The 27,075-nt window shown below is 38.8% G+C and overlaps 1 protein-coding gene and 1 long non-coding RNA gene across 8 annotated transcripts in view; one reads left to right on the top strand and one right to left on the bottom strand.

Annotated features, from left to right (window-relative positions):
* LOC125692495 (uncharacterized) overlaps positions 1 to 13,917 on the bottom strand; it is a 193,229-nt gene extending 179,312 nt beyond the window's left edge. For 2 of the 4 annotated variants that reach the window (XR_007376722.1, XR_007376719.1), the window contains exon 1: positions 13,789 to 13,917. This is a non-coding gene — a long non-coding RNA (uncharacterized LOC125692495). Of the gene's footprint in view, positions 1 to 7,222; positions 7,324 to 10,381; positions 10,483 to 13,788 lie in introns of those variants that run through there. The other 2 variants (XR_007376720.1, XR_007376721.1) reach the window with 2 other exon arrangements.
* A 116-nt stretch (positions 13,918 to 14,033) lies between these two features.
* GATB (glutamyl-tRNA amidotransferase subunit B) overlaps positions 14,034 to 27,075 on the top strand; it is an 83,993-nt gene continuing 70,951 nt past the window's right edge. For all 4 annotated transcript variants that reach the window (XR_007376717.1, XR_007376718.1, XM_048943056.1 and 1 more), the window contains exons 1-2: positions 14,034 to 14,196; positions 15,730 to 15,880. Coding sequence is in view for 2 of the 4 variants with exons in the window: in XM_048943056.1 (XP_048799013.1) it covers positions 14,060 to 14,196; positions 15,730 to 15,880 (288 nt within the window). In the remaining 2 variants the exon portion in view is untranslated. The remainder of the gene's footprint in view (positions 14,197 to 15,729; positions 15,881 to 27,075) is intronic.

Genomic DNA, 27,075 nt, shown 5'->3' with positions numbered 1-27,075 from the left:
CTACTCAAACACACAGTGGAGAACAGCTTGCATAATTATCAGCCCTCTTGGAAGAATCTGGTCATTCCAAACGATAAGAGACATAAACTACACAGTTGGTTTCCTTGACTTAGTACTATACTAAAAGAAGTGCAAGTGGTACATCTGCTTTCATAAACAAATTGAAAGTTCGTTACTGATAGCAAAAATAGACTGATGTTAGATATCAGAAATCTCCTATTAGTACAGACAATGAATGACTGAAATAAGTTGCCTGAGAAATAGGAAATCTCTGCTGGCAATGGTCCTTGAGAACAGGTTAGATTGTAGCTCCTGTCAGGAACAAACAGACAACCTCCTGTGATTCGAAAGTACTTCCTGATTCTTTGCATATTGTCTTTTCAAAGTGTTCTGTGGCACCTGTTAACCATTCTAGCCCACCTTAACTTCCTGGCATAGGATACCCCAAGAATTTATTTGCTCACTGAAAGCTGCTGCACAACTATCAAGTATAAGAACTGAAAAAACAATGCCTAATATTAACAGGAAAACTCCTGATGGAGAAAAAACCACACACAAACATACATATATAAAAACCCTGTATTTGCTGGGGGGGAAAAAAAAAAAGTATCTTAAAGGCATAAAGTAATAACTTAGGAGGTGCTAGCCACTGCAAGACTTGAGAATCTTGTTAAACCAAATACATGCATTACTGTGGCTGAGAAGCTGTCAAGCTGTACAGCACAGTGTCTTCACTTCTCTCCAGAACATTTTAAAAGCTGCATACATTCTAAAAAAACATATATACCATTTTACACCTGATACATACATGGATGCACTACTCGTATTTAGGAACCAAAACAAAAGCTAATTACAAAAAGATGAAGCAAGAACATGGCAACAATTGTTACATTAGTTGAACAAGGAGGTGGCAGATAAAAGGGAGTTAATGAAAACAATTACTAAAGGACAGCACAGTAACATTAATAAGCTCCCAGCAAATGAGGCAAGTAAATTAGTAATAGGATTATTTAAAGCATTGCACTCTGGACATTTTTTTTTTCCTTCTTTACAAAAATAGCTATTGCACCACTGTACTGATTGACCACTTAAAACCTCTTAGTGTTATTATGTTATTTATCTTCCAATAAGAACTGACAACTGCTGAGGTGCCTGCAGGCTCCAAAAGGTATGAGGATAACAAAATTTGATGCAACTATACAGGACAGACTAAGTTAATTAATATTATAGTTAGATAGCCTCTTATGCTTACACCCAGTTGTTTTGTTTCTTAATAAATTAAGCTTCTCCTTATTTTGTTTAGTATATAAAATTTTTAAGTCCAATTGATCGCATAGCTCCATTAATCTGATATCTTAAAGGACTATTTGTGCAATTCAGAAATTCAACAATTCAGCACTGACACATCTTTAAGGGTCTGGAAACTAACCTGCTCTTCTGAGAGAAGGAGTTAAGTTACTATTTGCTATGAATGTTGTTTATGTCTCAAAGGATAAGCATGCCTGCAGTTTGGCACAGATCCATCAAGAAAGAGAATAAGTGAATACCTTGCTCCACTGCTGGAGCAAGCATACAAGAGCATGAAGGCAGGGTAGCAAAACCTTAACTGTATCCCAGGCAGCCGTTCTCACAGCCCAGTACATCAGAGAGAATCTAGACTCTTCCACAGTTTTGTGCTAATACGCCAAACACAGACAGGCTTCATTCTCTGCTGCATGAGAGGCAACACTGACTTGTAGTATACAGAAGGTAGAGAACAGCAAATACGCTAACAGTTACCTGCTCCCAAGATCTGGCAGCAGAGGTGACAGAATAGGATGCGTACTCGTGCCTCTGTTGCCTTAATTCATATCATTTGTTGACTACATTCTGACTGGAGGAGATTTAAAGGCCATTTATTTCCCTCTCATGGGGGGGGGAGAGAATAAACAAAGCACTCTTTTCTTTGTCCTTCAGGGACTTCCCTAACAGCCCACATACACACACACCTTGTGTAGTCACAGGGTAATGTGGTTTACCTTCTCTACCTCTAATCAAATGTGGAATGAGTTCTCAGCCACTGTTCGGCTGGTTCCAAGTAGTGCTAATATGTAAATTGTGTTTCAACCCCCCTGCATTTTAATACCTTAGAGAGCAATTTTTCCTGCATTTGAATCATTGTACCACCAATTACATGGATGATGAATCCAGCCTAGAGTATTTGCCTACACTTAACATACATAACTAATGAAATAAACATTAATTAATAAAATACTAGTACAGTGACATGAGACACAAAGCACTACGACTGTACTAACTTGTACTAATGGTTTATTTACGAAATACGAGAATAAACTCTGAAACTGGAGGTTAAAGTACTTTTGAACATATGCATATAAACAACTAGTTACATTTGTAATAAGAGCTATGCCCAATCAATAGTCCAGCAAGAAGTTGCCCCAGCCATGATCTATCAGAAATGATATTCATCAGTTAATTACTACAGTAGGTGCATCCCATTCAGTACATTGTCTACCCAGAGGACAGACTGTCTGGACAGGAAACCAATATAGACTAGTTCAGCTTCGCATGGCTGTAATGACACTGCTCTCATTACAGCAAGGCTTGATTTAAACCAAGCTTCAATACACCGCAATTCTTTTTGCTGCCACTGATTTAAGCAAGAAAACATTTAGCCACTTTGACACTTCAGTGTCATATAGGACTACTGAGATACAGTTTGACTTCAATTTCAAAGCACGTCAGGTTGGTTTTAAGTTAGCTTTTGATGCAGTGGAACTTAAACAGTTTTTTTAAACTCAGTCATTGCAAATACTTATCCAGATGCTGAATGCATCATTCTAATAGTGGGCTTAACTTTATTAACAACCGGTCAAAACCTTGCCACATCTTCAGCAATTTCACACCAACTTTCAGACAACCAGCTTAAAGACTGCACTACCTGACTGTTCTTCATCCGTAAAACTGTCAAGGCCTAATATGTATATATTTTAAAAAACATTCCTTTCCCACTACACCCCCAACACATTTATTTTGAATCTCTAATACTACTGCCACAGCAATACAGACAACAGAAGGTTTGTTGATTTTCCTGTTGTTTTTCCCTGTCCTCAACTTCCCTCAGCTCCATTCTTTCTTGCCTCAGCTAAGACTAATTATACCAGAACTGGTGTTTGTTTGTATCAAGAGACACAAGTTCTCAGAATATTTGCACCGAAACAGAGGTCAGAGGTTCACCGTGGAACACTGTGCTTTCCATAGTTATTTCCCCATATACAGAACCAAGCAGTGATTGGTTAGGGAAGAATATGAACCTGAACCCAGAACTATTGTAACTGTGCTGAAAAAAGTAGTGTAGAAATGATGCTGTAAAAATCTGAGTGGGATCTCTAGGCAATTCTTACTTTTGGATACCAATACTTAGTCTTTTTTTTAGTTTGTGAGAAGTTTGATAAAAAGCATTAGAACAACCATGATTAGGAAGCCTAGGTCAATGGTACTAAAAATAAAATTTAGCATGGGATGCAAATGAACTCAACAAAAGCCTCAAATGAGACATTTCTGTGGCCTCCTTAGCCACTCAATAAGTTAGAACTGGGAGTCTTCCCTAGAATGCAGAGCTTCTGAGAAAGTTAAGATAACCAGAGCTGCAGAAACAAAACATCTGCTTACACTGTTCGTAGGTGACACTAATAAAACTGGTAATAAAGCAATTGAACTTACTTGCTCAGCAATTCCAATTACCTTTCCCATCAGGCTCTTCCCTGGCCTTGCCTATCCTGTCTCTCATATTAGTGACTTCACGCCACACAGTGAAAGTAAAGCTTTCGGTGTGTTCAAACAGGCGTCAACATGAGAGTTGCAAAACAGACTCAAAATTAATCCCAACTATGCTTGGGGGGGTGATACAGCCTGATACTCAGATCTGTCTGAAACCAGCTCGCAAAATACATTAATAAGTTTGTTTCAAAACAGAAAAAATAATGTTGAGAATTCAAGTACATAAACCTCAGCTGTAAACAGACACGTACATACTGCAGTCTGTGTGAGCACCCATGTACATCTAAGCAGAAAGAGACAGTGGCATTTATTCGATTTGTCTCTCAAGGTTGGCTGGAAAGATATTTACAGAAGTCCAGAAGTGTCAGTCAGTATTTCCTGTCATGTCTATGCTGAATGAGCCCTCTGCAGAAGGATTCAGAGCAGCAACATACAGACCTCTGAGCCAGCAGCAAAGAACCATAACAGTTTAGTTCTGCTCTAACCCAGACCATTAGCACTAAAGACCTTTCTGTACAAGCAGGACAAATGACAAAAAGGAAACCTGGTTACCAGCACTATCATACATCTTGTCGAATTCACCTCACTAATACCAGGACAGATCATGTAAATTACTTGCCTGGAGCCTACTAAATTTGCTCCCCTGAGTTTTCGGCCTGATATAATCACCAGCTTGATTAAATGCACATCAGTTCTCTAATCCTGCACTGCTCACTCTAAGGACAGGTACTGGATACTTCATTTTTACTCTTTTTAAAGCCTCTGAAGGCAAAAGTCTATTTTTAATACATATAATTAGTTCATTTCTAAAAAAAAAAAAAAAAAAAAACACACCTGATTGATTGTGGCAGGTTACAGGTAGCTTTGAACCTTCCAAGTAAACCAAGACCATACTGTGATTATTTCCATCTCTATCAACAGCAGTGAATCAACAGCTTCCAAAATCAACTGAAAGTAGCAGGTGTCATCTTGCTGTCTCAAAGACTGAATACTCCATAATTATTTACTTTACAGCTTTTCTACAAAATTAGTTGTTCTGTGTCTTTAACACTTCAGTATTTCTCTTGAAGTGCCAGCATTCAGAGTCTGGTGGCTTTAAGAGAAACTACATCCCTAAAATTAGATTTCACGTAAGTGAATTTAAAGGAAGGCTGAGAGCACTAATCTTGTGACATAAAGAGCAAACAACAACAAAAAACCCCAAACCACCAGTACAGAAGCCAATAAATCAATTAATAAAGCACTGATTTGGATCAGAACTTCAGTGCACAGCAGAAATTCACATCTAACCAAATACAGCTGCTTTCTGAAGGGAAGCTATGAATGAACAGCTTAATTGGACATTTGCAAGACTGACTTGTCAAAAATAATCACTGCGTACGTGACCCAACTGGAAATATTTTACATCAACCACAATTTAAAATTCTATGTAAGCTACTCCTTGGTCTTTGAAGAGGTACACATGATGTTCTGTTTACTACAGTACTACCATGTATTTTCAAATCTCTTGAGTGTTTTTCTGGTCTGAAGTAACAACAAATTCATTTTGTGTTCAACTTAGAAAAGGTGATCAAATACACTGCTTATGATTTTTCAAGGCTTTTTTTTTTCCTGTTTTCCTCTCAAATAAAATCCTACCACTAGGAAACATTTTTTTCACTTTCTGCACACAAAGCTTAAAAAAAAAAAAAAAGGATTTGGGAACTGCCAAATGGAAACATATGGTGAAAAAGACCAAATAATTATGACCACAATCTAGGGAAGCAAAACTGGGTAATTGCAGCACATTAGAATTCACATAGTAACTAACAGGAGAGGTTACTAAAGAGACTACTCTTTTTCAATGAGGAAATAACCCACTTAGCATTACCTAACACGATGTGTACATACTGCAGGTATTTCTGTATGTCTACACCTGCATAATTCTAAGCACATCACTCTATGCTTGCCAATAACTAGAAGATTACCTCAGTAGCATTAGCTTCAATTTTCTACTTGTACATCTTTTTTTTCCCCCCCAGTAAATGCTTAATGAAACATTTCAGAATATTTTAAAAAGACAACAAGCACACATTGGGAAAGGAGATTTAAAGGAAAGGTTAAATCCCTCCCGCTTGGGACCTGGAAGAAATGGTGCATTTCACACTACTCGTGTAGTGAGAATGAAGTGACGCTCCCTGTCCATGACCACAAGGTAGCAGACCATAGATGGAAAAAGCCAGTATCTTCATACAGAGACATCTTTTTCATCCACCTGTTGAACAGTTATATATTCAAAATATTATCTCATTACATTCCCACTTCAGTAACATAGGAAGTAACAAACCCATGTATGCTTTTGAGGCCAGATACATCAGGAAGCCTTTCAAAACTCAGTTACTATTGCACTCCAAGCCTCCTGTGCATTCATTATAAACATATGAATTGTCAAGTGATGCAAAGTAATCAGTTCTGCTCATAGTGAAACTGTTCTGTTAATAAAGGCTTCCTATACAATCACCTGTATTGCTTTAGTGTACGCAACAACAGAAGGAGATCCAATGTATTGTCAGAATAGAAGACAATGCATTCATGTGCTATCACTGTCATTCAGGTCACTGTGAGCATCAGAGTAAGAAAAAAAATATACCACTAGAGTAGATACCATACCATACATGTAAAGAGAAAATGAAAGAGAAAGAAATGAATACAGGAGACCTAGACATGTCAGTCTCTAGAGGCTCTGGGGTATAAACATTACCATCAATTACCTAATGCAAGCTAACTATTTCAGTTGTACTTTCACAGTCCTTTCCAGTTCTGCTTTAAGGTGGTCTGTAGAAGCAGCCATCTCAGACTCAAACTAAGCTGAGCGGCTGCTAGCTTGTACTGAAGTCCTTGTACATTATGTTACACTGGGCAAGGCATAGAGGAAACACAAACTTCAAAGATTACCCAATTTATTAAAGCTTAATGAGCCATTGCTGCAAAACTCACCAAGCAAACAGCATCTTACATTCTGATTTCAGACTGCAATTTACTGATCAGTTACTGAAACAAAAGCACCTCAGTTCAACAGCAGATACTGACCAATAGGTTATTTTAAGTTCCCACATTGAGAATTACTAAGTTTAAGGACAAATCTGAAATGATGTAAGAAAAAACACCACCATCACTTAATTATTTTCCATACCTTGAGAATAACACTACTAGAGATACCCTGCCATTCATGCATTTTACATACTGGCATACGGCTACACTACAGTTGCTGGCCACAAGACTGAACACTTTTTCTTAAAAACAAAACAAAACACACTAATACTTGGAAGACAGGCCCACTTAAATGCAATACATATAAAACACCATCCCAAGAACATTCAGTGGAATCAAAATATCACACCAATATTCAGGTCACAAGTTCAAAATGAAATTAAGGACGATTCTGATAGAACATTCTCACCACCTTCTGATCAGTCTGCAGCCTATGTAAAACAGATCTAGCTCTGGTAGGCAGCAATTTACACCAGTCAGCATGAATACATGGTGTCCCCAGGTCAGAACAAACTACACAAGCGTAAATACCTGACCCAACTTCAGAAATAGTCCTCCCTGGACACTAGATACACAAGTAAAAAAAAAAAAAAAACACAAACAAACAACAAGCCAGGAAGGGAAGCAAGTTTGAGCTGCTTCTGTGTACTCTGCCCTTCCTGGTACCCCAAGGCACTCATTAACCCAAGCTGCCACAATATGACTCTAAATATAATCCAACAGATAATGCCATAAACAGCTACCCTTACTAGGTCCACAAAGAAATCATGACTAGGTTTTCAAACCGATGAGCCTTTAATTCTTGGGGAAAGAAATGAAAGTCTTCTTGGTTCTAATCTGCTACATAGCACTACTTAATTTCTTCTATCAATGCTTCGATACATGAACACGTTAAGTTCAGACAAGAATTATTCAAGTTGTGAAACTTATTTTTAATTCAATAACAGAATGTCACTGAGCACAAGGCATGGCATAGCAAGATAGTTTCAACTGCTACAAGCATCTAGTGTAAGAGAGAACAGCAATGCAACTATGAGGGTTGCTCTAAAAGCAGTGCCTCCTATTTGATTATGTTGACCCACAAAGGCAGAGACAGCTGTTGGATACAGTAGTAGAGGCTGCACCTTCCCACAAGTACTCCATCACATGTTGTTATGTGACAGAAAGCAGCTGATGGGCAGACAAAATGGCGACTGACACTGAAGTGCTGAAAAAGCAAAGGTGTGTCACTGAACTCCTCCACGTTGAATAACTGGCACCCACTGGCATTCACCAACACTGGCTGAACATTTACAGAGGCTAAACAGAGGCAGTGGGTGATAAAGTTCAGCAGCAGCACATCACCCATACCATGCATTTTTTTTTTTTTTTTTTAATCTGCATAAACACAGCATGCAGGCTCTCATTTATTACTGATAAAAATGCATAGTTAGCAGCAGGTACCATGTTATATATAGAACAGTGTTTTGTAGCTGAGAATTTGTTCTATCAAACAGAGTTACCGTGCTCTTTGCACCTGTTGTAGTTTCTGTGAAAATGAAGAGGCAGCATTAGTGTTGGAACAAGGCACATACTGAAGTTATTTTGTCAAAGCAATTTGGCATTATATCCAGCAGGGCAAGGTTTTCAGCTTGGGATTTTTCTTTTTTAGCCCTCTTGGACAAAGCACAACAACATATCACTGCATACAGCTGAAAGAAAAGGAACACAGAGCATCTTGAAAATAAGTGACTAAATCACTTCTTGAAAATCAACCCTAAACGAGTGGAACAGTTGTCGGTGTTATTGCATGGCATAAAGGTGAGCCACATCTGCCTCACTTCAGACTCTGGAACTTTAAGCAAGGCTTTTGAAAAACTACCTGCAATGTTTTTCCTCTTTTTCCTTCACTTACATTATTGCACTAACAGCATGGGAGAAGTAGATCACTAAGTCCTACCTGGTGAAAAGTTTTAATTCACATCCCTATTGCTCAGACAATTAAAAGCAGTTCTTAGTGCCAAGAACCGTCGAGGCAGACTCTCACAGTACTGTGCTAAAGCTCTGGGAGATCATTTTATTTTTTAGTACAAGCTCATCCAGTTGGCTTCAATTTACAAATAATCCTGCATTTTAAAGCAGCCTTTCTCTGAAAAGCAATATTTGAGGTCACCCTTGCATTTTCTGATTAAAAAATAACGACTACACAAGTCTGAAATTATAACTGGCTTCTCCAAGCATTCAGTTCTCTTTCAAACAGTTATTTCCCTTATCTCAATAAAGAGAAAGTCAATAGCAACTGCAGGTGTTGTTGACTATTAATATTATTTCTTAGGCAGTGAAAACACTTAAACACCCATTCCTCATTTGACTGTTGGAGTGAAATCTTTGTTCTTTAACTAACTTAACACAGATCATTCCGTCTACTTTTTCCTGGGGTGGGGCTGTCAGCCGGGATCCTACAAATGAGTACTTGAAACTGAAGCCATGAGTAACTTAAAAGGATACCAGAACACACATCTAAAATGCATTTTGGAAGCTATAGCTCACCTGAAAGTAAATACTTCTAACAAGCCGCAAGACTGTCAGGCTACCTTCAGAAACAATGGGTTAGGACTTAGCCTTGGGCTTGGTACAGTAGGATTGAACTTCTTTCCTCATTCCGAGGTTAAGAAAAGAAGTAGTTGTTCTAGTACTCTTTATGTAAAACCACATAATATGGAAATAACGTATCTCCAACCTTACACAGACAGTCACACATAGTCTGAAACAAGTTACTGCACCTAGTTTGGGAAGTAACAGGCTTCACTTATAACAGTTTACTCTAAAACATTAAGTTCAAAAATGCAAACAGAGAAGTAACACAATACACAATACAGTGGAAAAAAAATAATGAAACACAAATAAGTTTGCTTTTTACATCTGTATGCTTTTTCTCTACTCAGTAAAAGTAAGGAAGGACAGAGAGAAAACAAAGTTTTAGGAAATATTTTTAAAAAGCTTGCACTTACAAGTAGATGCTAAATGATTAACAACATGCTAGTTGGGTGAAGATCAACTTCAATATAGTTTTCTTTTATAATCCCCACCCCAGACAGTACATAAAATATATGCAATAGATTTATGAACTTCCAGTTGAACACTTTAGCCCAGGCTCAGCTGTTTCTAATTACAGTTCCCCCTGCATTAAAGACACAGTATAAAAAAAGAAAAAACCCACAAAATTACCAGCAATAAAATATTCTTTATTAACAGAACTATACCCAATATAAGACCAATATAATTCCTAGATTACAACACAAACATATAAAATATGCTGTGCATTATAATGCACCCAAGCCAAAACATGTAATCACCTGACAAAAAAGCCATATGCTTCTAACTAAAGAAAATAAATGCCCAGCTATTGAAAATCATAATAAAAGTACCACAGACACATAACGTAAATTCCTAAAAACTTCATCAAGAAAAACCAGTCCAGCAGAGATACACTAGAGAAAAAAAAAAAAAAAAAAACTATTAGGCCTACAACAGCAAAATTTCATACTGAAAGATAAAAAAAATTGACAATAGAATTATCAGCAGTACTCACCACAAAACACAGTCAGTAAAACAGAACACCCAGAAACAACCGCTTTCCTAAATCTTAGGACATTAGCTGCAAAGCACCAGAACAACAAGAACAGCCTAAAACCACCTCCAAGTTCTCAGCTGCAGGGACCACTTTATGTACCAAAGCACTGATTACCTGATTGCCAACATCTGATTCAAACCACAGGTGCAGCCAATTGCTCATTGCAGCACTCGCAGGCAAGACAAATGAAGTGAAAATCTGTACAAGGGAGCTATAATATAACAACTTCTGATCACTGAACCAAAGATATACATATATTTGTATAAATATTTTGTTTCTTATCATAAGCCTCTAAAGAATAATGAACTTACCTTCTGCTGTTAGTAGCTTCATGTTGTTTTTTTTTTTGCTTCTATAACTGTATAAGAAATTGTGTAAACATATCTAAATGTTCTTTTTAACTTACAAGTACTGATACTTCAATAAAATCACCCTATTTAACATCAATTTTTATTACAGTCTTCAAAGACTTTCAAAGCATGCTTTGACTAAAGGCCCCTCAAAACCTGAGTTCTTTTGTATCATATATATCACAAAATGCATGCATGTGCGCGGTCATTAGACCAGGCAAAGCAGTTGCACTGGCTCCTTGAACAGTGGCTCCCACATTCAACAGAAATACCCTTTTCCTAACTGTGTTTTTTGTTGTTGTTGTTTTTTTTTAATTTAACATCTCCTGCTATTTGTAGATGAAAAAAGTGAACCAAAAGTTCTGACTGAAAATCACTGACATGATTAGTTAACAGCTGCCAAAAAAAAATCCAAGGAACACAGGTGATGTTAATAGCTTAACAGTTTGAAACCATCCCTCGCCACACTTGCTCCCAAACTCAACAATCTTTTTTCTTACTGTTCCCCGTAAAACAAAGTCTGGTTATATGGCAGATTACAGATATACCCCCCCCAAAAGGCATGCCCCCTACTTCAAAATCTAAAATGTTTCTGCCTGTTGCTTATTTCATGTGCTGAAATAAAACACAGCAGGCAGCCTGTGGAGTATTTAACAAACTCGAGACTGAATATTCCATTCCCTGCTATCCCCAAAGGAGATCTCACAATCTGCAAAAGGATCAAGCATGCATGTTAAATATGGCTTGCAAGAAAGCAGTACTTAGAGTTCAGACCCTGTAAACTGAAATTCAGAGAGATCTTCTTTCAAATAAGTGGGACAGACTGTATGTTTATGTCTTAAATGATAAGCTGTTGAGTTTTGTCCTCTACAAAATTCCAATTTCTTCTCAGGCATTGGTTAAATTTATACAGTAATAAGAAATTCAGACTCAGAGCAAAGTGTCCCCTGGACCTACACGGTACTGAACTGTCCTTGTACAAATCTTTATGCAGTGCCACAGCATGATCTCTAAACACTCATGCTAAGTAGAAGCTGCAGCTCAGGGTACATAAGGAACAAATTTTTCAAACTCAAAGAAAGAAATACTTTCAAACTCAAAGTAAGCTGCTGGGAAAGGCAATTATTACCTGTTTGTGATTGATCAACTTTCCATATAAGAATGCGTAAGCTTTCATTTATGACTTGCTTTATCAGTGGCATAGGGCTTTGAAGGAAAAAGGATTTTTAATGGATTTTTTTTCTAGGTAGGGTATTAAAATAGCACGGAGGCAATTTAAATCACAAACAATGACACTTCACAATTTTCTTCAAGAAAGAAAACAGCCATGCAGTTAAAAGTTCAAGAACAATTTGGGATATGGGAAGCACATTTCAACCTTGTGCATTCTACTGCCTTTTAAAGGGTAGAAATCTCTGCAATCAGAGCAGAGTAAGGCTTCAAGTAAATAATTTTAATATACATAAGATTTTAACTCATTTATGAAATCTTCTAGTACATCAAGATAACAGGCTTAAAGAAAGTAAAATAATCCAAAACTAGCAGTTTTTTCCACTAGTACAAACTCATTGGTGAGCTGAAGCAATCTGCCAGTGCCTTCAAAATTTCAAATAATTATTAAATGCAGAGTTCATGGAGGACAATTGTTGAAGAACGCATTTGTTGTTGCACAAATAACAATCACATAATAAGGCTTCAATCTGAAATCGTCTTATTCACAACACATTGCATAAGCATAGGGCTAAGTCTAAAAGACAACAAGGTTGTCCTTGTATTAAAATTATTAAAAAATCTTACCCATTCTCTTGGCTTAAAGACCGCTACGTAGGGATAATGTTAGGGTGTCTCATATGCAGGGAGCTCCACGATAAGAGATAAGGAAAAGAAGCACACCAATCTTCTTTCATTCTTCAGAATGTGTCCAAGACCACCTGGGGCCAGTTTTTTTTTTTTACAGCAAAGGAATTTTGTGTTGGTCAGACTTTGAGATTGATGAAGAATTTTCACCAAGGAAAAGCAACAAATTGAAATCTCTGAACTATACTGTGCAAGTAACTGCAGATTTGCATCTGCTGAAGGTGTCTCCCAACTTGTTCTTGTAAAAGAACCTTCTGCCAATTCTACTCATTTAAAATATGAGTATTTTAGAAAATGAACATGGAACAACTGCTGCAAAACTTTTTTTAGTTGGATAAATTATATATTCCACATTATTCTGAACCCCTTAGCATCTCACATTCAAGCTTGAGAAGAGTCATTATGAAGAGGAGAGGTTATGAAGTGTGCAAGATAATGTCAAGTGCTTATGTGCACCACTGTCCTCTGCTGGAAGAAATCACTCCTACTCATATGTTTATGACAGATTAGCTTCTATTAGCAGCATCTGACATAGAGCAAACACGACGCAAGCAACAGCTAATGTACATTTCCATTTAAGCTCCACAGGCCTGTGGTTTAGGACAGAAGGTTATTAATTCTATCATCTGCTAGATGTAGCTGCATAAACAGCATCTAGAATGCTAGCATACGCCCTGGACGGTGAGCTTTATTACCACATTTTGTGAGGCAGTAACATCCTCACGCCTGGAAGGGATGAGATCCCACTGCTCTGCATACAAGACTGCAACCAAATGGCACCATACGAGCAACATGTCAGGCAACAGCAGGTGATGTCTGATGCCCAAGATTTGCAAAACACCACTCATAAAACATCAGCCGGTTTTGTATCAGACACCGAAACAAAAGAATATGCAACCCTTGGGAGACCCTGAGCGAGAGACTTATTAAAACAAGAGCTCAAACAAAGGCAGAAAAGTAACCAGTGTCTCTTGTACCAGCACTTCTAGGACGACCGTTAATTTTCTCAAGCTATGCTAAGGACCTGTGGATTCAAGGCTCTCTCCTCAGACGGCACTGAAACAGTGTCTCGCACCGACAGCACCACATACTCGGGCACAAAGGGCACCACCTGTGCAGAAATAAGGGAGAGAATTGGCCCAGGAGCCAGGCTCGCACCTGCCTGCTAATTAGGCGCCGGGTCAGCCGAACTGAGGGATAAAAGCCTCGCTCATCAGAATCTCTTGCTTTTTCATTCTCCTCCTCGTGAGGCGGAGCGTGCGCGTGCAGCTCGCTCTTCCCTCAACAGCAGACTTAGGTAGGAAACCAAGGCGAGGGTTCTGTCGGGAATTGGAGTTCTCCTTCCCGCCGCTGCGCGCGGCCATTCCGCGCGCTGGACTACATTTCCCAGGGGGTGCTGCGGTGACCTCTCAGCGTTTTGTAAAGCAAAATGGCGGCGGGAGGCTGCGGTGGGGTTTGGCGCCGAGCGTTGCAGCGCGGCCGCGGGGGGTCTTGCTCTGTTTCCCGCCCTTGGCGGGCCGTCGCGTGCAAGGCCGGAGGTGGGGCGGTGCCGTTGGGGCTGAGCGGGTACGGTGCTCGGATGGCGCGGGGAGGGGCGCTGGGCTTCTTCTCCCTGGCATGTGGAAGCTTTCGTGTGCTCTGTCAGCGTTCAGGATTTCTCTCCACGACCGATGACTTAAATAAAGTTACGTAGATGCTGGCAGGAATGTCCTGCTTCGGGTTGGTTGTTCAACGACGTAGATAAAAATACAGTGTGAACGAACGCTGGGTTCCTCGCGTGTGGTGAGCAGGCCCAGAGCTCTGCTGGTCTTTGTAACCAAGCGGAGCCTGACTGCGCTCTGGTTATTTTTCAGATGCCGTGCAGCGGTGGGGTTGTGTTGCAAAGAAACGGGATACCGACATAAATTCGCCAGAAAAAATAGGTCTATGTCTTCTAAGGTTTTTTTTTTTCCTAAAACGAGGTGTTTGTTAGGAATTATATTATTGTGTGCTTTAAGCATCTGAATCTTAAGCCTTTGTTACGATCTCCCTAAAGCAGATACAGGTGGCATCTGCATGGCTGCAGGGACGCTGTAGGGTTGTGCTCGGCTGTGTGAGGGCAGGCAGACCGAAATGCTGTCGGTGCCTTCTGTTTGCCTGTGAAAGGAACACTGTACCTTGGCGGTTTGATATTTTTCAATAGCTTGCTTATCTGCTCTAGCTATCTGGGTACTTTTGTTGCTGAGCTATCTTGGTGTAGAAAGGTTGTTTTGTCACTGAAATATTAATTTGTGCCACTTCATTTGTACAAGGGCAGATAATTGCTTACAGAAACTGTCAAGCAATTCATACTGTAAAGGTGACCCTTTTTCTCTTATCCATATAAAGGTTACGGATGTGAGAATTGCAATTACTTTCCAGATAATATAGAGAAGCTTGATTCTGTAGAGTATGTTCAGAGAGCAGTAGCTCTCTAGTTGGAGTGATGATTTCTCTATTACCAGATTTCTAATGTTTATGCTAATGTGCTACTAACACTGCTCTGGAGAGCTGCCTTTCCCAGCATGCAAGTGACTAGCTGACAAAGAATACATAATTTATTATGCCACCTGTCTGTTGGAAATTTATCAGACTACATGAGAAGTAATTGATATTTATGATGATTTCATAATTTTCCTGAGTTACCGAATTAGGGTTCATCCAGCATGCAAGTTTGCCTCATTAATTTCTGTAAGACTTCTCATCTAAGGCAAAGGCAAAAGTTTCAGATCATTAGATTTTCTTTCTTACAGCATTCTCTTCTGCATATAATCAACATACTTTGCCATACAGTCATGTCTTTACATGTTTTGAGTTATTGCCTGGTCTCCAGTATTGCAACACAACCTTTGCCACCGTGCTATAGATGGATTTGCAGTATCATTTGCCATCTTTTTTACATTATGTTAGACATTGTAATTTCTTTAAAATGGCATTTCAAATATTTGTAAAAGAAAAAAAAAACCCAACACCAAACAACAACAACAAAAAAACAACTGCAACACCGTTTTTAGGTGTTTTTTTTTTAAATGTCGTCTGTATGTTGACCACATTTGATTTTTATTTTTTTTTTCTTTTCAGTGTTGCTCCATGGGCACCGGTTGTGGGTCTGGAAATTCATGCACAGATCACTTCCAACTCAAAACTTTTCTCTGGCTCCCAAGTCCAGTTTGCAGCACCTCCTAATTCTTTGGTATCATTCTTTGATGCTTCTTTACCAGGAACTTTGCCAGTAAGTTACGTTTTGGCTTGATTTTCATCAGAATTTATGTCAGCTTAGTTTGAGTACATTCGCAGTACTTTGTTCTTCCTAATATAAAAAAATAGTCTGTAGAACTATTTTTACATGTTTGCATGTTTTCTGTCTGATTAACTGAGATATTTGATATTGATTCTTTTTAGTCTACTCACTCCCTAGTTATCAATATAAGTATTTGATATCTTCTGCAAAGGAAAAAAAGAGTGTCTGTTTGATATATTAAATGAATTGCAGTATTTCTCTGAGACCAGAGTGTATTTGATTAGTGTGAGGCACAGGGTATTCCTTAAATTTGAGAGTTACCTAAATTCCTGTGAGAGAAGGACATCTTGGACTTCCAAGTGGCCATTTGATGTTACTTTGTCGTATGTACGTTGATGTAGTTGTCATTTCCTGTTTGCAGTATTTTACTCTGAGATTCCTTGGTTTCCAGAGTAGAAATTCTCTGGTTTAGCAAAGTGTCAACTGTTCCTATTTTCAATGTGACATAATTTTAGAAAAAGAAGAAAAATCTGTGTGAAAAGTTGTGAACAAGTCAGAATAGCTAGCTAGCATTTTGCACTGAGAATTAATTAGGGACAACATAATAATTGTTTGAAGTCACAGCTCAGTTATAATTTCGTTTGGCCTGTTTGTTTTTTTTTGTAGTACCTGTGCCAGTGCTTCCTTAGAATTCTCTGGGAACCCTAGAGCTTTAATATAAATATAGATATTTTTAGTAAGTATAACCTTATACAGTGAAAATAAGTACCAAATAGACTTGGCAGAGCATTGTGCAACAAACATGAAGACATTGTAATGGGGTCAAATTATTTTATGCAAGAACACTCTCCTAAGTATATTTGTGGAGGTTGAATTCCCATTGCAAGTGTATTTTTTTAATCTGTTTGAAGCTTTTCTTCACCTATTAAAGCTTATATGGGAACTGCTGAGTCACAACCTGAACCTCTGATTGATCACCTGAGGCGAGCCATGAGTCAGCCAGAGGAGCACAGGTGAAGGCAATTCAGCTGTGCTGCTGGAGTGGGGTGGAGCCTGGCTGCCCCCCTCCTAGACCTGTTTAAGAGCTGGCTACTAGGGGGGAAGGATCTCTTCTGGAGAAGAGATTTCTCTGCTGGTGTTTTGTGTGTGAGCCCAGGATAGGGGTAAGCCTTCTATTTATTGTCTTTTGTTATCACAGTCTGCTTTGCCTAACTCTCTTGTTTAATTTGTGATTATAACATCCTAATGTTCTTTGGTTATACAAAGCTTTAAGTAATATCATTAAGTTGAGAATTATAGGTGGATTTCTAGGGACTTGATACATGCAATGTGATCCTTAAAGAGAGAAATGAGTTGATACTCATTCTGTATTTGCAGAAGCATGGAAACCTAAAGAAGTGGAGGTTCAGTGCTGGTAAAATTTGGACTTGACTCTGGAATCGGTGCCAATCTGGAGCGGTTTCAGACCTGTGTGGAAATCTTGAAAACTTACCAGAGAATAGGAATCTTCCAAAATCTTTTGGTTTCAAAAGCCTCTAGTTAGACTTGAAACATGGAAGATGAATTCCTTTCATATGAAGGCAGGCCAAAGTTAGGGAGTTCGTAATCACGTAATTGTTTCAGACTAAGCATTCTGAAAATGGTGGAAGTTCTGTTAAATTATCTGATGCTTGTCTTCAGTCAAGTAGAAAATCTGTTCTTGAAGACCAAAAATGAGCTTTTACATAGTTTCACTTTTATGTAAGTATTTCTGTTCCTCCAAGTTGGAAAGGGTTTTTTTTTTGGCTTGTTTTCCTCTGCTAGTGTTTTACAAATGAGGCTTTGTATAGCCTTTGTGAGAATGTATTAATACGTGCAGGCTTTGGCAGAGAAGATAGCTGCACCTGAGATGCTAAAGCAGGATGGCTAGGTTAATTGAAAAGTAGTGATTCAGTGTTAGCTTCTACCAGCTCCTTTTATCAATGCAAGAAGAAGGATTTTTTTTTTTCTGTGTAGTAGTAGTAGTAGTAGTGAAAACAGGATTGAAAGTAAATGTTACAAAAGAATGTTACAGTGTGATACAGAGTACCATCTGTAGTCTTACCTTCAATTTTTACCATTGTACTTGCTATACACAAGTTGGAGAAGGGTATTTGTTCTGGAACCAAGTGTTAATTAAATAGAAGTGGAGCAACATCTTAAATGTTCTAAACTGTCTTTAGGAGGTATGCATTTGGCCTTTCAACTCTGTTTTGTTGAGAAATGAAAAAAAAAAAAGCAGAGTTTTAACAGAATTGAAGAATACAATGTAGCAGAGAGTAACTGCTGTTGTAAACTGAGACCAACCGTTATGTTCTATGACAGAGGGATTTAAACTTACCGTGGGACTGTGATATAGTTTTGATAGACAACAGTACTGTCACTGTGCTTTGCAGTGGGACCAGAAAGAATGGTGCAGAGGGGGCTTTTCCATTTGTTATACGTTTCTTGGTCACTAATGAGCATGGGAGTGATATTTTGCTGCATAAAGGAGAGACTATAGGTGTTGTTTCAGCCTTTCTCCAACTTTCTGCTTTACATTTTTTCTTGTACTGTCGTGCAACTTATTTTATGTTACTGCTACAAGTAAGGCCTTAGGAGGACCGTAAAAAACAGTGTTAGCGCCATGAACATTCAGCTATGCCACTTTCATAATGTGCCTCTGAGAGACAGCTACAGGCAAGAAGTGCTATGCAGGTGTACTGCTTTTTGGCATAAGGCAGAAAAAATGACCTGACAAAGCTTTGATTAAATAGTGAGACCGGAAAGCACATCCCATGCCACTCTACAGACTTCATTATTGTGCTCTGTGGTGATGGAGCCCCTCACCCCTGGACCAGACAGCATCTTGCAGAAATTTCTGTAAGGATTGCCTCTCTTTGGAACAAAATATAAACCCTAAAAATGTAAGAAAGGCTTTTTTTAAAATCCAAGAGGATGGATTGGCAATGAACTTACTGTGGTGTATTCAGGGAACTTGTTATATTAAGCTAAAGACATGGTGTGGCGTATAATGCATTATACGTACCTGTAGATTGATATGAAATCCTTCTGAGGATTCAGAAAGGTGGCTTCTCTTCCACTCTGATATATCCTTTGTGTTAATTCTGAGAATGTCTGAAAGTATTCTAAAGATGAGTGGGCTCACAGAAAGTGAATCCAGATATTCTCATTCTTGAGGTAGCTGACCAAAAGGTAATTGCAGCTCAGCCTAAGAAATAAGGTAATAGATCTGGTAGCTAAAGGCTGAAATCTTTATTGTCTGTACTTAGTCTTTGATACTCATCGGAGCAGAAGATGCACATTTTCTGTTTGTGTCCTTCATGATTGAAGTGAAAGCTTGATCCTGCTTTGTTCTAGGCAAATATACTGAGAAATAATCTAGGATTTACATAACTCAGGTTTAACGTAATAAGATTTGAATGTTAGCCCTGCAGTCTTAAGTGTCTTCAAACTATTGACACCTCAAGCATTTGAATTTCGTTGTCCTTGTAGTGTGAACAGATTCTCTTGTTTATTTGTAAGGTGACTTTTGGCAACACTTGGAAATAGCCGAGATGTGCGTATAATAAAGAAAAAAATTATTCACGTTAATAAAATGGATTAAGATGTGTGGTGAAGACTGCTATCCTGAGATTGATGATAATTTTGGGATATATAAGTGGGCTCTTCTGAAAACAATGCCTCCTATTTTATCACATTGTCCCATTACATCAGAAGTGGATACTGGTGGTACAGCAGCAGGGGCTGAACCTTCCCATCAGGATTCCATTACAGGTTGTTGCTGTGTAACAGATGCAAAGGGGCAGTCTGACAAAATGGCATCTGACATGGGAGTGTTTATGAAGCAAAGGTGCGCCACTGAATTCCTCCCCATGGAATAACTGGCACCTATTGAGAGTCATCAATCTTTGCTGAATGTTTCTGGGGACCAAACAGTGGGGGTGAGCGTGGTGAGGGGGTGAGTGGTGTGTTTCAGCAGTGGCGACAGCAATGTGAAAGGCAAGCCGTGTTCCAGTCAGCAAGGAGGATTTTTACAAGTGTGGCATGCAGGCTCTTGTTTATTACTGGTGAAAATGCGTTGCTAATGGTGACTATGCTGAAAAATAGTGTTTTCTAGCTGTGAATTTGCTCTGTCAGATAGTGTCATTGTGCTCTTTGAATCTGTTGTGGTTTTCACGGGGGGGGGGGGGGGGGGGGAAATAGACGTTACTTTTGGAGTGACTTTTTTTGATTAGGCATCCTTCAGGATTTGACAGCTTACCCATAGCTGCTATCCTGTACTGAGATTTTCATATCCTCATTTGAAATTCTTTTAGTTTTCCACCAGAAGTGCTGGAAGGATGCCTTTGCACCCTACTGTATCTTCTCTCAGCTGTATAATGACACTCCTGCAACCAGATAATTTTTTTTTTTTGTGGAAGGAAGTCAAACTAGAATAGCTGTTTAGTCCTTGTTGGTTCAGGTATTGTATTACTGGCAACCTGAAGTCCAAAATCTGACTTCTCCACAGCTAAGGATTGTCACTGCAGCACTGTTATTGCACCATTGTCTTCCCCACCCTGCAGTGTAGTGCTGTCGAATTGCTGCCCAGGGACCTGGTAGGGGTAATAACCTGCTTGGGGATGTGGAGGGTGATGCTTTAGTTACCTTATTCTGTGTCGAGACTGCGTCCATCCTTCACTGTGACAGATACCTGGTGTTTTTACAGCTAGCTTGGGGTGATAGATTATCAAACTTCGTGATGAATTTTACATGTTATTAATATACAGGTTTTACCTGATGAATTTGCTTTCGAAGGCACTTGAATGATTTCTGTGGATTTTGTTGTTTCTGTCACCATTTATATCAGAACAGAAATGATACTTCAGACCAGAATTTATACTTAGCGTTTGAAACTAGGTTCTCTGAAACCCTGGGCCTGTTAAATGTGGTGATTGCAGCACCTGCTTTACCAACTTGTGACTTCAGTAGTGTTTTGACATTGCTGCTGGCACGCATATAAATTTACCCCTTCTTGTAATACTTTGCTTTGAAAAACTGTTTCTTAGCTCTCCTTTTAACTACATTTTAATTGCACACCTTTCTTGAGGAATCGGACAGTCTTATGATCTTTGTATGCGTGTTGGTTTAGCTGTCATAATCTACCTTTTCTTTTCTTTGAAACCACATGTGCTTAAGTTGCTGTATCCATCAACTCTCCTTTACTAGTAAATGAATCGTAGTGCCTGAAGGAAAAGTGAGTGCATGCTTGTTTTAAGCTATTTGCTGATGTTGAGGTTCAGTTTATCTGCTTGCTATGTTTTCCGCTGAAAGGATAATAACTGCTCAGAGGGAGATGCTTTCTGAGAAATTCATCTACAGCAGTCCTTTCTTTCCAGATAGTATTTGGGTTTGCCACATGCATTGTATCATCACAGTTCACAGCCTTTTGTTGCTCGCACAGTCCCAGCTTGCTAGACTTGAAAGAATGTTAGTGCTAGTTCCACTGGGCCTCTAGAAAGAAAATCCTGCTTAGTTTAGAAGGAACTCAAGGAGAGAAACAGACTTTCAGATGATTTGCACCCTGAGAATGCCCTTAGAGTTCATAGACCCTTGAATTTCTGAGTGCATGATGGATTAGAGCCTACCTATATAATTTCAAGCTATTAATCAGTTCAGTGCTGTTGAACTGGTCTGGAGAAGCCTTTCAAAGATGAGGAAACATATTTCAGGTGACTTTCAGGGCTGGTTTATCCTGAAGGGTATTCCTCATTATATTTCCTTCCCTGTCACAGGATCATTTACTGCCTGGGTTAGTTATGTATGGAACTAGTTTCCTTCAGTTTGGGTTTGAGAAATGTTACACCTCCGCAGTTAATGCACTTGCTTGCATTGACTTTCCTTCACACTTAGCAATAAGTGCCATTTTTCTAGAAATGTCTTTGCTCCTGTGCTCTGGAATGTTTGGTGATGTTTGTTATGGCTCTTCTGGCAGGCTTAGTAGAAACGCCCTGTAAAGTTTTCTTTTCTTGCTCTGTCTCCTTGATCTGTGAGAAGTTGCAGCATTAATTCTGGGTATTTTAGTCTTTTTGTCAAGGCTAACAACTCCTGTAGGGCTTTGTCTTAACATTTCAGAAACTGTGCTACCTACTGAGCTCCCTTCCTTTTAGCTCTCGTTGGCATTGCTGTTTATACTTAACAAGTCCCCCTGGCTAATGTAAACTTGTCAGTTAGAACTGCACTGAGGTGGCTCTAACATCTTGCGGTCACCTCTTTCAGTAGATCTGTCAATGCATTGGTGATGTTATGTGTACATTTTCACTTATGTCTTATGGTGGTGTTTTTTTCTTGCTCTACCTTTTCCTTTATGCAGTTGTTTTTTACTACTTAGTGTAGAACTGGTGTTTACAACATTGCATTTCCCTTTGTATGCACTGTTCTGCTGCTGCAGGGATTGTGCCATCCCTGATACGTGGAAGCACGGCTGTTACGTGACAACTAGACAGATCAATGTCCCCTCTTTCTGAAGTTACTCTGAGCTTATTGCTGAAATGCATGTTAGGTTATTGCAGTAATATTTCCCAGCGTGCTAGGGATTTATCTGAAGTTTGAAGTGTGGGTGATATGGCAGGAGTGGGAGGAATTTCTATTGCTTCTGCACTATATATGCTTTGTTAAGATTTTTATCTCACATTCTTTTCAAGCTGTTTCCAGGTGGTTCCCTTTGAGGGGATACAAGGTAGTGTAGCAGTGTAGCACAAGGTATATATGTATACATGTGTATGAGAACAGTGCTCTATTAAGGGTTTCAGTAGCAAGTGATTGATTTTTTTTTTTTTTTAGCATTTTGACTCTGCCAACTGATGTCTTGCTTCTTTGTTCTTCTTATCAATTTTTTCTTTGAAGATTTTTTTTTTCATTAGAAGGTATTTAGGAAACACTGTCCAACAGTGTTTGATGTCAGGTAATTGTAGACTGGGTCTTTGTTTTCATCTTGGTTAGCTGTCTCATGTGTAATGTTGCGTAACTGTCAGTTTTATGTATTGTGCTTGAAACTTATCTTGGTGCAATTAGGCAGTAATGGGTTCCTAGGGTAAAATTAATTTATTTATTTGTATTTTTCTCTTTATTAGCCACCTTGGTGCTGTAAAGATGGAATGGCTATTTTTATTTTATTTTCAAAGGAATATATGGGCTCTTGCCACTGGAGTTAAACTACACATGTGGATTTTAGCATTGCGACCGTTGTTTTCTATACAGAAATGTTAGTTATGCATTTTCATTGCCAGGATCAGCCAAATTTGTCTAAAAAAAATTTTGAGCCTGTTGAAGCATTTGTCAGTGTATCAGGAAGTGCGTGAACAGATGTCAGTAATTGAGTTTGGGATGTTTGGAATGGGGAGAAGATGAAGGGAATCTTGGAGGCAAGAGGGTTGAAATCACTGCTTAGGTAAAACAAGGTTGTATACTTATTCATAGGAAATCATTTTTCATTGGTCCTGCTGTTCTTGCCTTTTAACAAATAATTACAACAAAAAACTTGCCTTCGAACAGAGAATTTTAGTTCGCTTTTTTAACAGCTTTTTGCAAGATTTGCTGTGTTGTGTGACATATTATTAACTTGAATTAGTGTATTCTTGTCTTCGTGTGTGTTGGTTCTCTTCTGTTTTACCCTTAATTTATAAGTTGTATTCCTGGGTGCTCTTTCTGGTGAGTAAATAAGTGCATTTCAGTAGACAGAATGGACGAAAAAGGGCTGAAGGAATTATAGTAAGGAGCTGTGAGTTTTTGGTGAATGCAAAAATTGTGCTGAGGAGCAGAGAGCAGACAAGTCAGAGAATGACAGTCACTGTATATTGAACTTGAGAATCTGTTGCAACTGAGACAAGGGAACTTAGCCTCAACAAACGTAGGAGCAGTGAGCAATCTGCAAGAATAAACAGGGCTGGGAGCTGCTTTAGACACTTAAAATTCTGTTCTGTCTGAAGTGCTTGGAGTTTTCGCTATTTAACAAGTTAAGCACCGTTGGGTATGCTGAGCGTAGCAAATGTCATTCGTGTTTAAAAGCCTCTGTTAGACTTATTTTTTATTTTTTTTTGCGGAACACATTGTTAGAAAAAAGGTCTGAGAAACTCCATGTCAAAACTTGGAATTTGAATTTGGTCGCACTGTGTAACTTAAGTTTTAGCCACTGACCTCTAGAATCACTGAATTGTTTTCTCTTCCTCCTGCGTTTAACTGAATCCCACATGGCTTTGGCATTGGTTTGCATTTCAGCTGGTGCAACAGAGTACCCATCCTTCTGACTGGTCACAAAACACATGTGGCATGCCCAGAAGATGCTGCTTTAAGTAGGAAGGGTATAAGGAATAGATCTGGGATCTGGCTGGAATGCCACAGAAATGCAGTATTTGATTATGGAGTTGATTAACCATTCTATTTCCAGTGCTTTGTGTCTTCTGCTTGGAGCCAGTTCTTAATGACACAAGTTTATTTGGTTGTAGCCACAGATGATGGAAATATAAACACAAGAATTACTGGTTTAAAGCTGTGCCATGGGATTGAATCCCTCACTGCCAGCCCAGAAAATTGGTTGTTTCCTCTGAGAACGCAGCAGTCTGAATGGAATTTTCCTTCTGTGGGTTTTAGCGACTGTTGTTGAGAAACTCAGCGGTCAGTATTGAAATGGCCTTGAATTCGGTGACACCTTTCTGTTTTTCTTACTCTCAGGAGGTCATAATTTCTTTGTATTGCTGCTGAATTTTTCTGGTTATCACTGCTACTAGAAGATAGTTTGTCCTGTTTTCAGCTTAGTGGGATGAGCTCTCAAACTAGCTCTTAAGCTTCAAGCGAATGTGCCTTGTTATTCTGTGGATACACAAAAAGTAATGCGTTTGAGATCTGAGCACTTGCTAAGATGTCAGAGTTCCTTATTTTTGAGATATGCCATGTGTAAGTGTATGCTGCATCACTGCAAGCCAACTCTGCCACCAGACAAGGTTAGGGATAATACGTTTTGTATAGCAGCATATATCTTTGATACCAGACAGCAGAAAGATAAGGTTACCAAATGTATTAAGATATATTTAACTCTATGTACTGCTTCAACTTCTCAGTTGCCATTCTGTTCTCTTTCCCTGTTCTGAAATCTCTTTGTTAGTCTGAAAAACTCGTTTCAGATGCCTGCTACTTCCTCCCCTGCTTGCTTGCACCTTTCCTTAGGGGTGAGAACACGATCTTATCTTGAGGCTGGAAGTATGCTGTGGACTGAAATGCAGGACTTGTTAACTGAAGCTGGCCTTCCCTTTGAATCTTCCCTACACTTAACCTCATTTGTTGGAATATTGAGGCTCTTGGAAGACGAAACAAGTGACAGTTGGCTTGTTGTTACTGTATGCCTATGGGGGTGGAGTGTGGTTCCCAATGGCGCTATTGAAATAAATGGGTTATTTGGAGAAGAGTTAGCTCTTGGTTATTGTCCTACACATCCTGTACATGCATAGCTGCAAAACACTTGTGCCTTTCTGTGTGTGGGGGAGGGAGCCATGAAGGAACTATATGTTCAAGTACTCAACTGCAGTATCTGATTGAAGAGTTGCCATTATGTTTGTACTACATAGATAAAAGAATAATTTATTTTGAAGTTAACCTTATTAATGCACTTCAAAGAAGCATACATTGGAGCAAGGTGGTACTTCTAAAACTGCAAGAATAATAATGCTGATTATTGCCATTATTGGAAGCAAATAAAACTCAGACTGATATGAAATAGGAGTACTGAAAAGTATGATTAGATGTATCTGCTCAGGTTTCTAAAGATTACTACCAGGTCTGTGGAGAGCTGGTTAAGTACATAGCACTACTTCCTCCTTCCAGCTGTTTTTATGAAAAGCAACAAAAATTACCTGTTTCTGAGATAAGTAGTCCTGTAGATAATATGGGATGCTGATTTTTTTCATGTTTATAAGTAGGAGTGGAAGTCTTAAGATAATGAATTAATATGGAGTCTAATTCATTAAAATGTATGTCCTGGGATCTAATTTATTTTGTTATTTTTTTACAGTTCTGGGGTATATATTGACTTTATTGCATTTAGTGCAGGAAATACTTGGTTCTGCAACTCATGTCCCGGTGTGCTGCTGCCTCAAGAAAGGGAGAGCAGAAATCAACTTTTTTCAAGAAAGAGATCTAGGTGGATTATTTTGTCTTTTTTAACCTATATTATGTTATACTTACTAGCAAAACAGACCAAAAAAGCTGCATCTTGATTTTTTAAAGTGTCAAAATAATTTACAAAATATAAAAACTTCTGTCTTTATCTAAAAGGGAAGCAGTTTTCTGAAATGTAGTAGTATGAGGAGTAAATAGTCATCTGCTGCTAAGCTATTGATGGAAAAATGAACTGTTCAAAATTTGCTTTTGGTTGGAATTTATCCCATTTAAGGTATTATAGTTTTGTAGAACTATTGAACAGTTTTGGATTTAAAACCAAGGCCATGACTAAATTGACCTTGCAAATAAAGATGTATTTATAAAAAGAATCTTTGTCCTTGTGAAGTGGATGTAAAGAAGTACAAGTAATAGAACAAGTGAGATGGTAGTTCAGTTGTTCTTTTGTTCCTTCAACTCTCCATTACCACGATGCTGTAGCAGAGTAGCACAGCTATAAGGGAAGCATTGGTGCTGTTGAGATGCCATTGCTGAGGTTGGGTTTTTTTTTTTTGTTTCCAGTACAAACAAGGTACACCTACTCCTACTATCACCTACTGTGGTAACTCCCAGGAACTTCTTGAAGTAAATACCAAGGAAATGCGCTTCTCTTCTAGAAGACCAGGAATATTTAAGATGGCTTTCTAGGCTCTCCGGTCCATAGCTATTCCAGGAGCTCCATAGCTTCCTTTCAAGGCCAGCCACTGTGCTAGCGCATCCGACTGACAGCTTGTCAGTTCAAGCCAGTAATTTACATTTTTGGTGCTAGTCAAAGCTGTCAGCTTAATAACAGCTTACCAGATATACACGCTGGAGGGACTTACTTCAGGCCATTAGTATGGGAAGGTTTACCTATTAGATTGATATTTATCACTGAAGATTATTGAAGAAGCTCAATCAGTTTGAAGGAAATCAGTAGTTTGCTTAGCCAACTCTCTTAGTATGCACAGCATAGATCATCAAGTACTGGAATAAGT

The sequence above is a fragment of the Lagopus muta genome, chromosome 4 (genome assembly GCF_023343835.1).
Source record: "Lagopus muta isolate bLagMut1 chromosome 4, bLagMut1 primary, whole genome shotgun sequence".
NCBI classification, from domain to species: Eukaryota; Metazoa; Chordata; class Aves; order Galliformes; family Phasianidae; genus Lagopus; species Lagopus muta.
The sequence above is the reverse complement of the archived record's forward strand: the minus strand, read 5'-3'. Positions and strand labels throughout refer to the sequence as shown.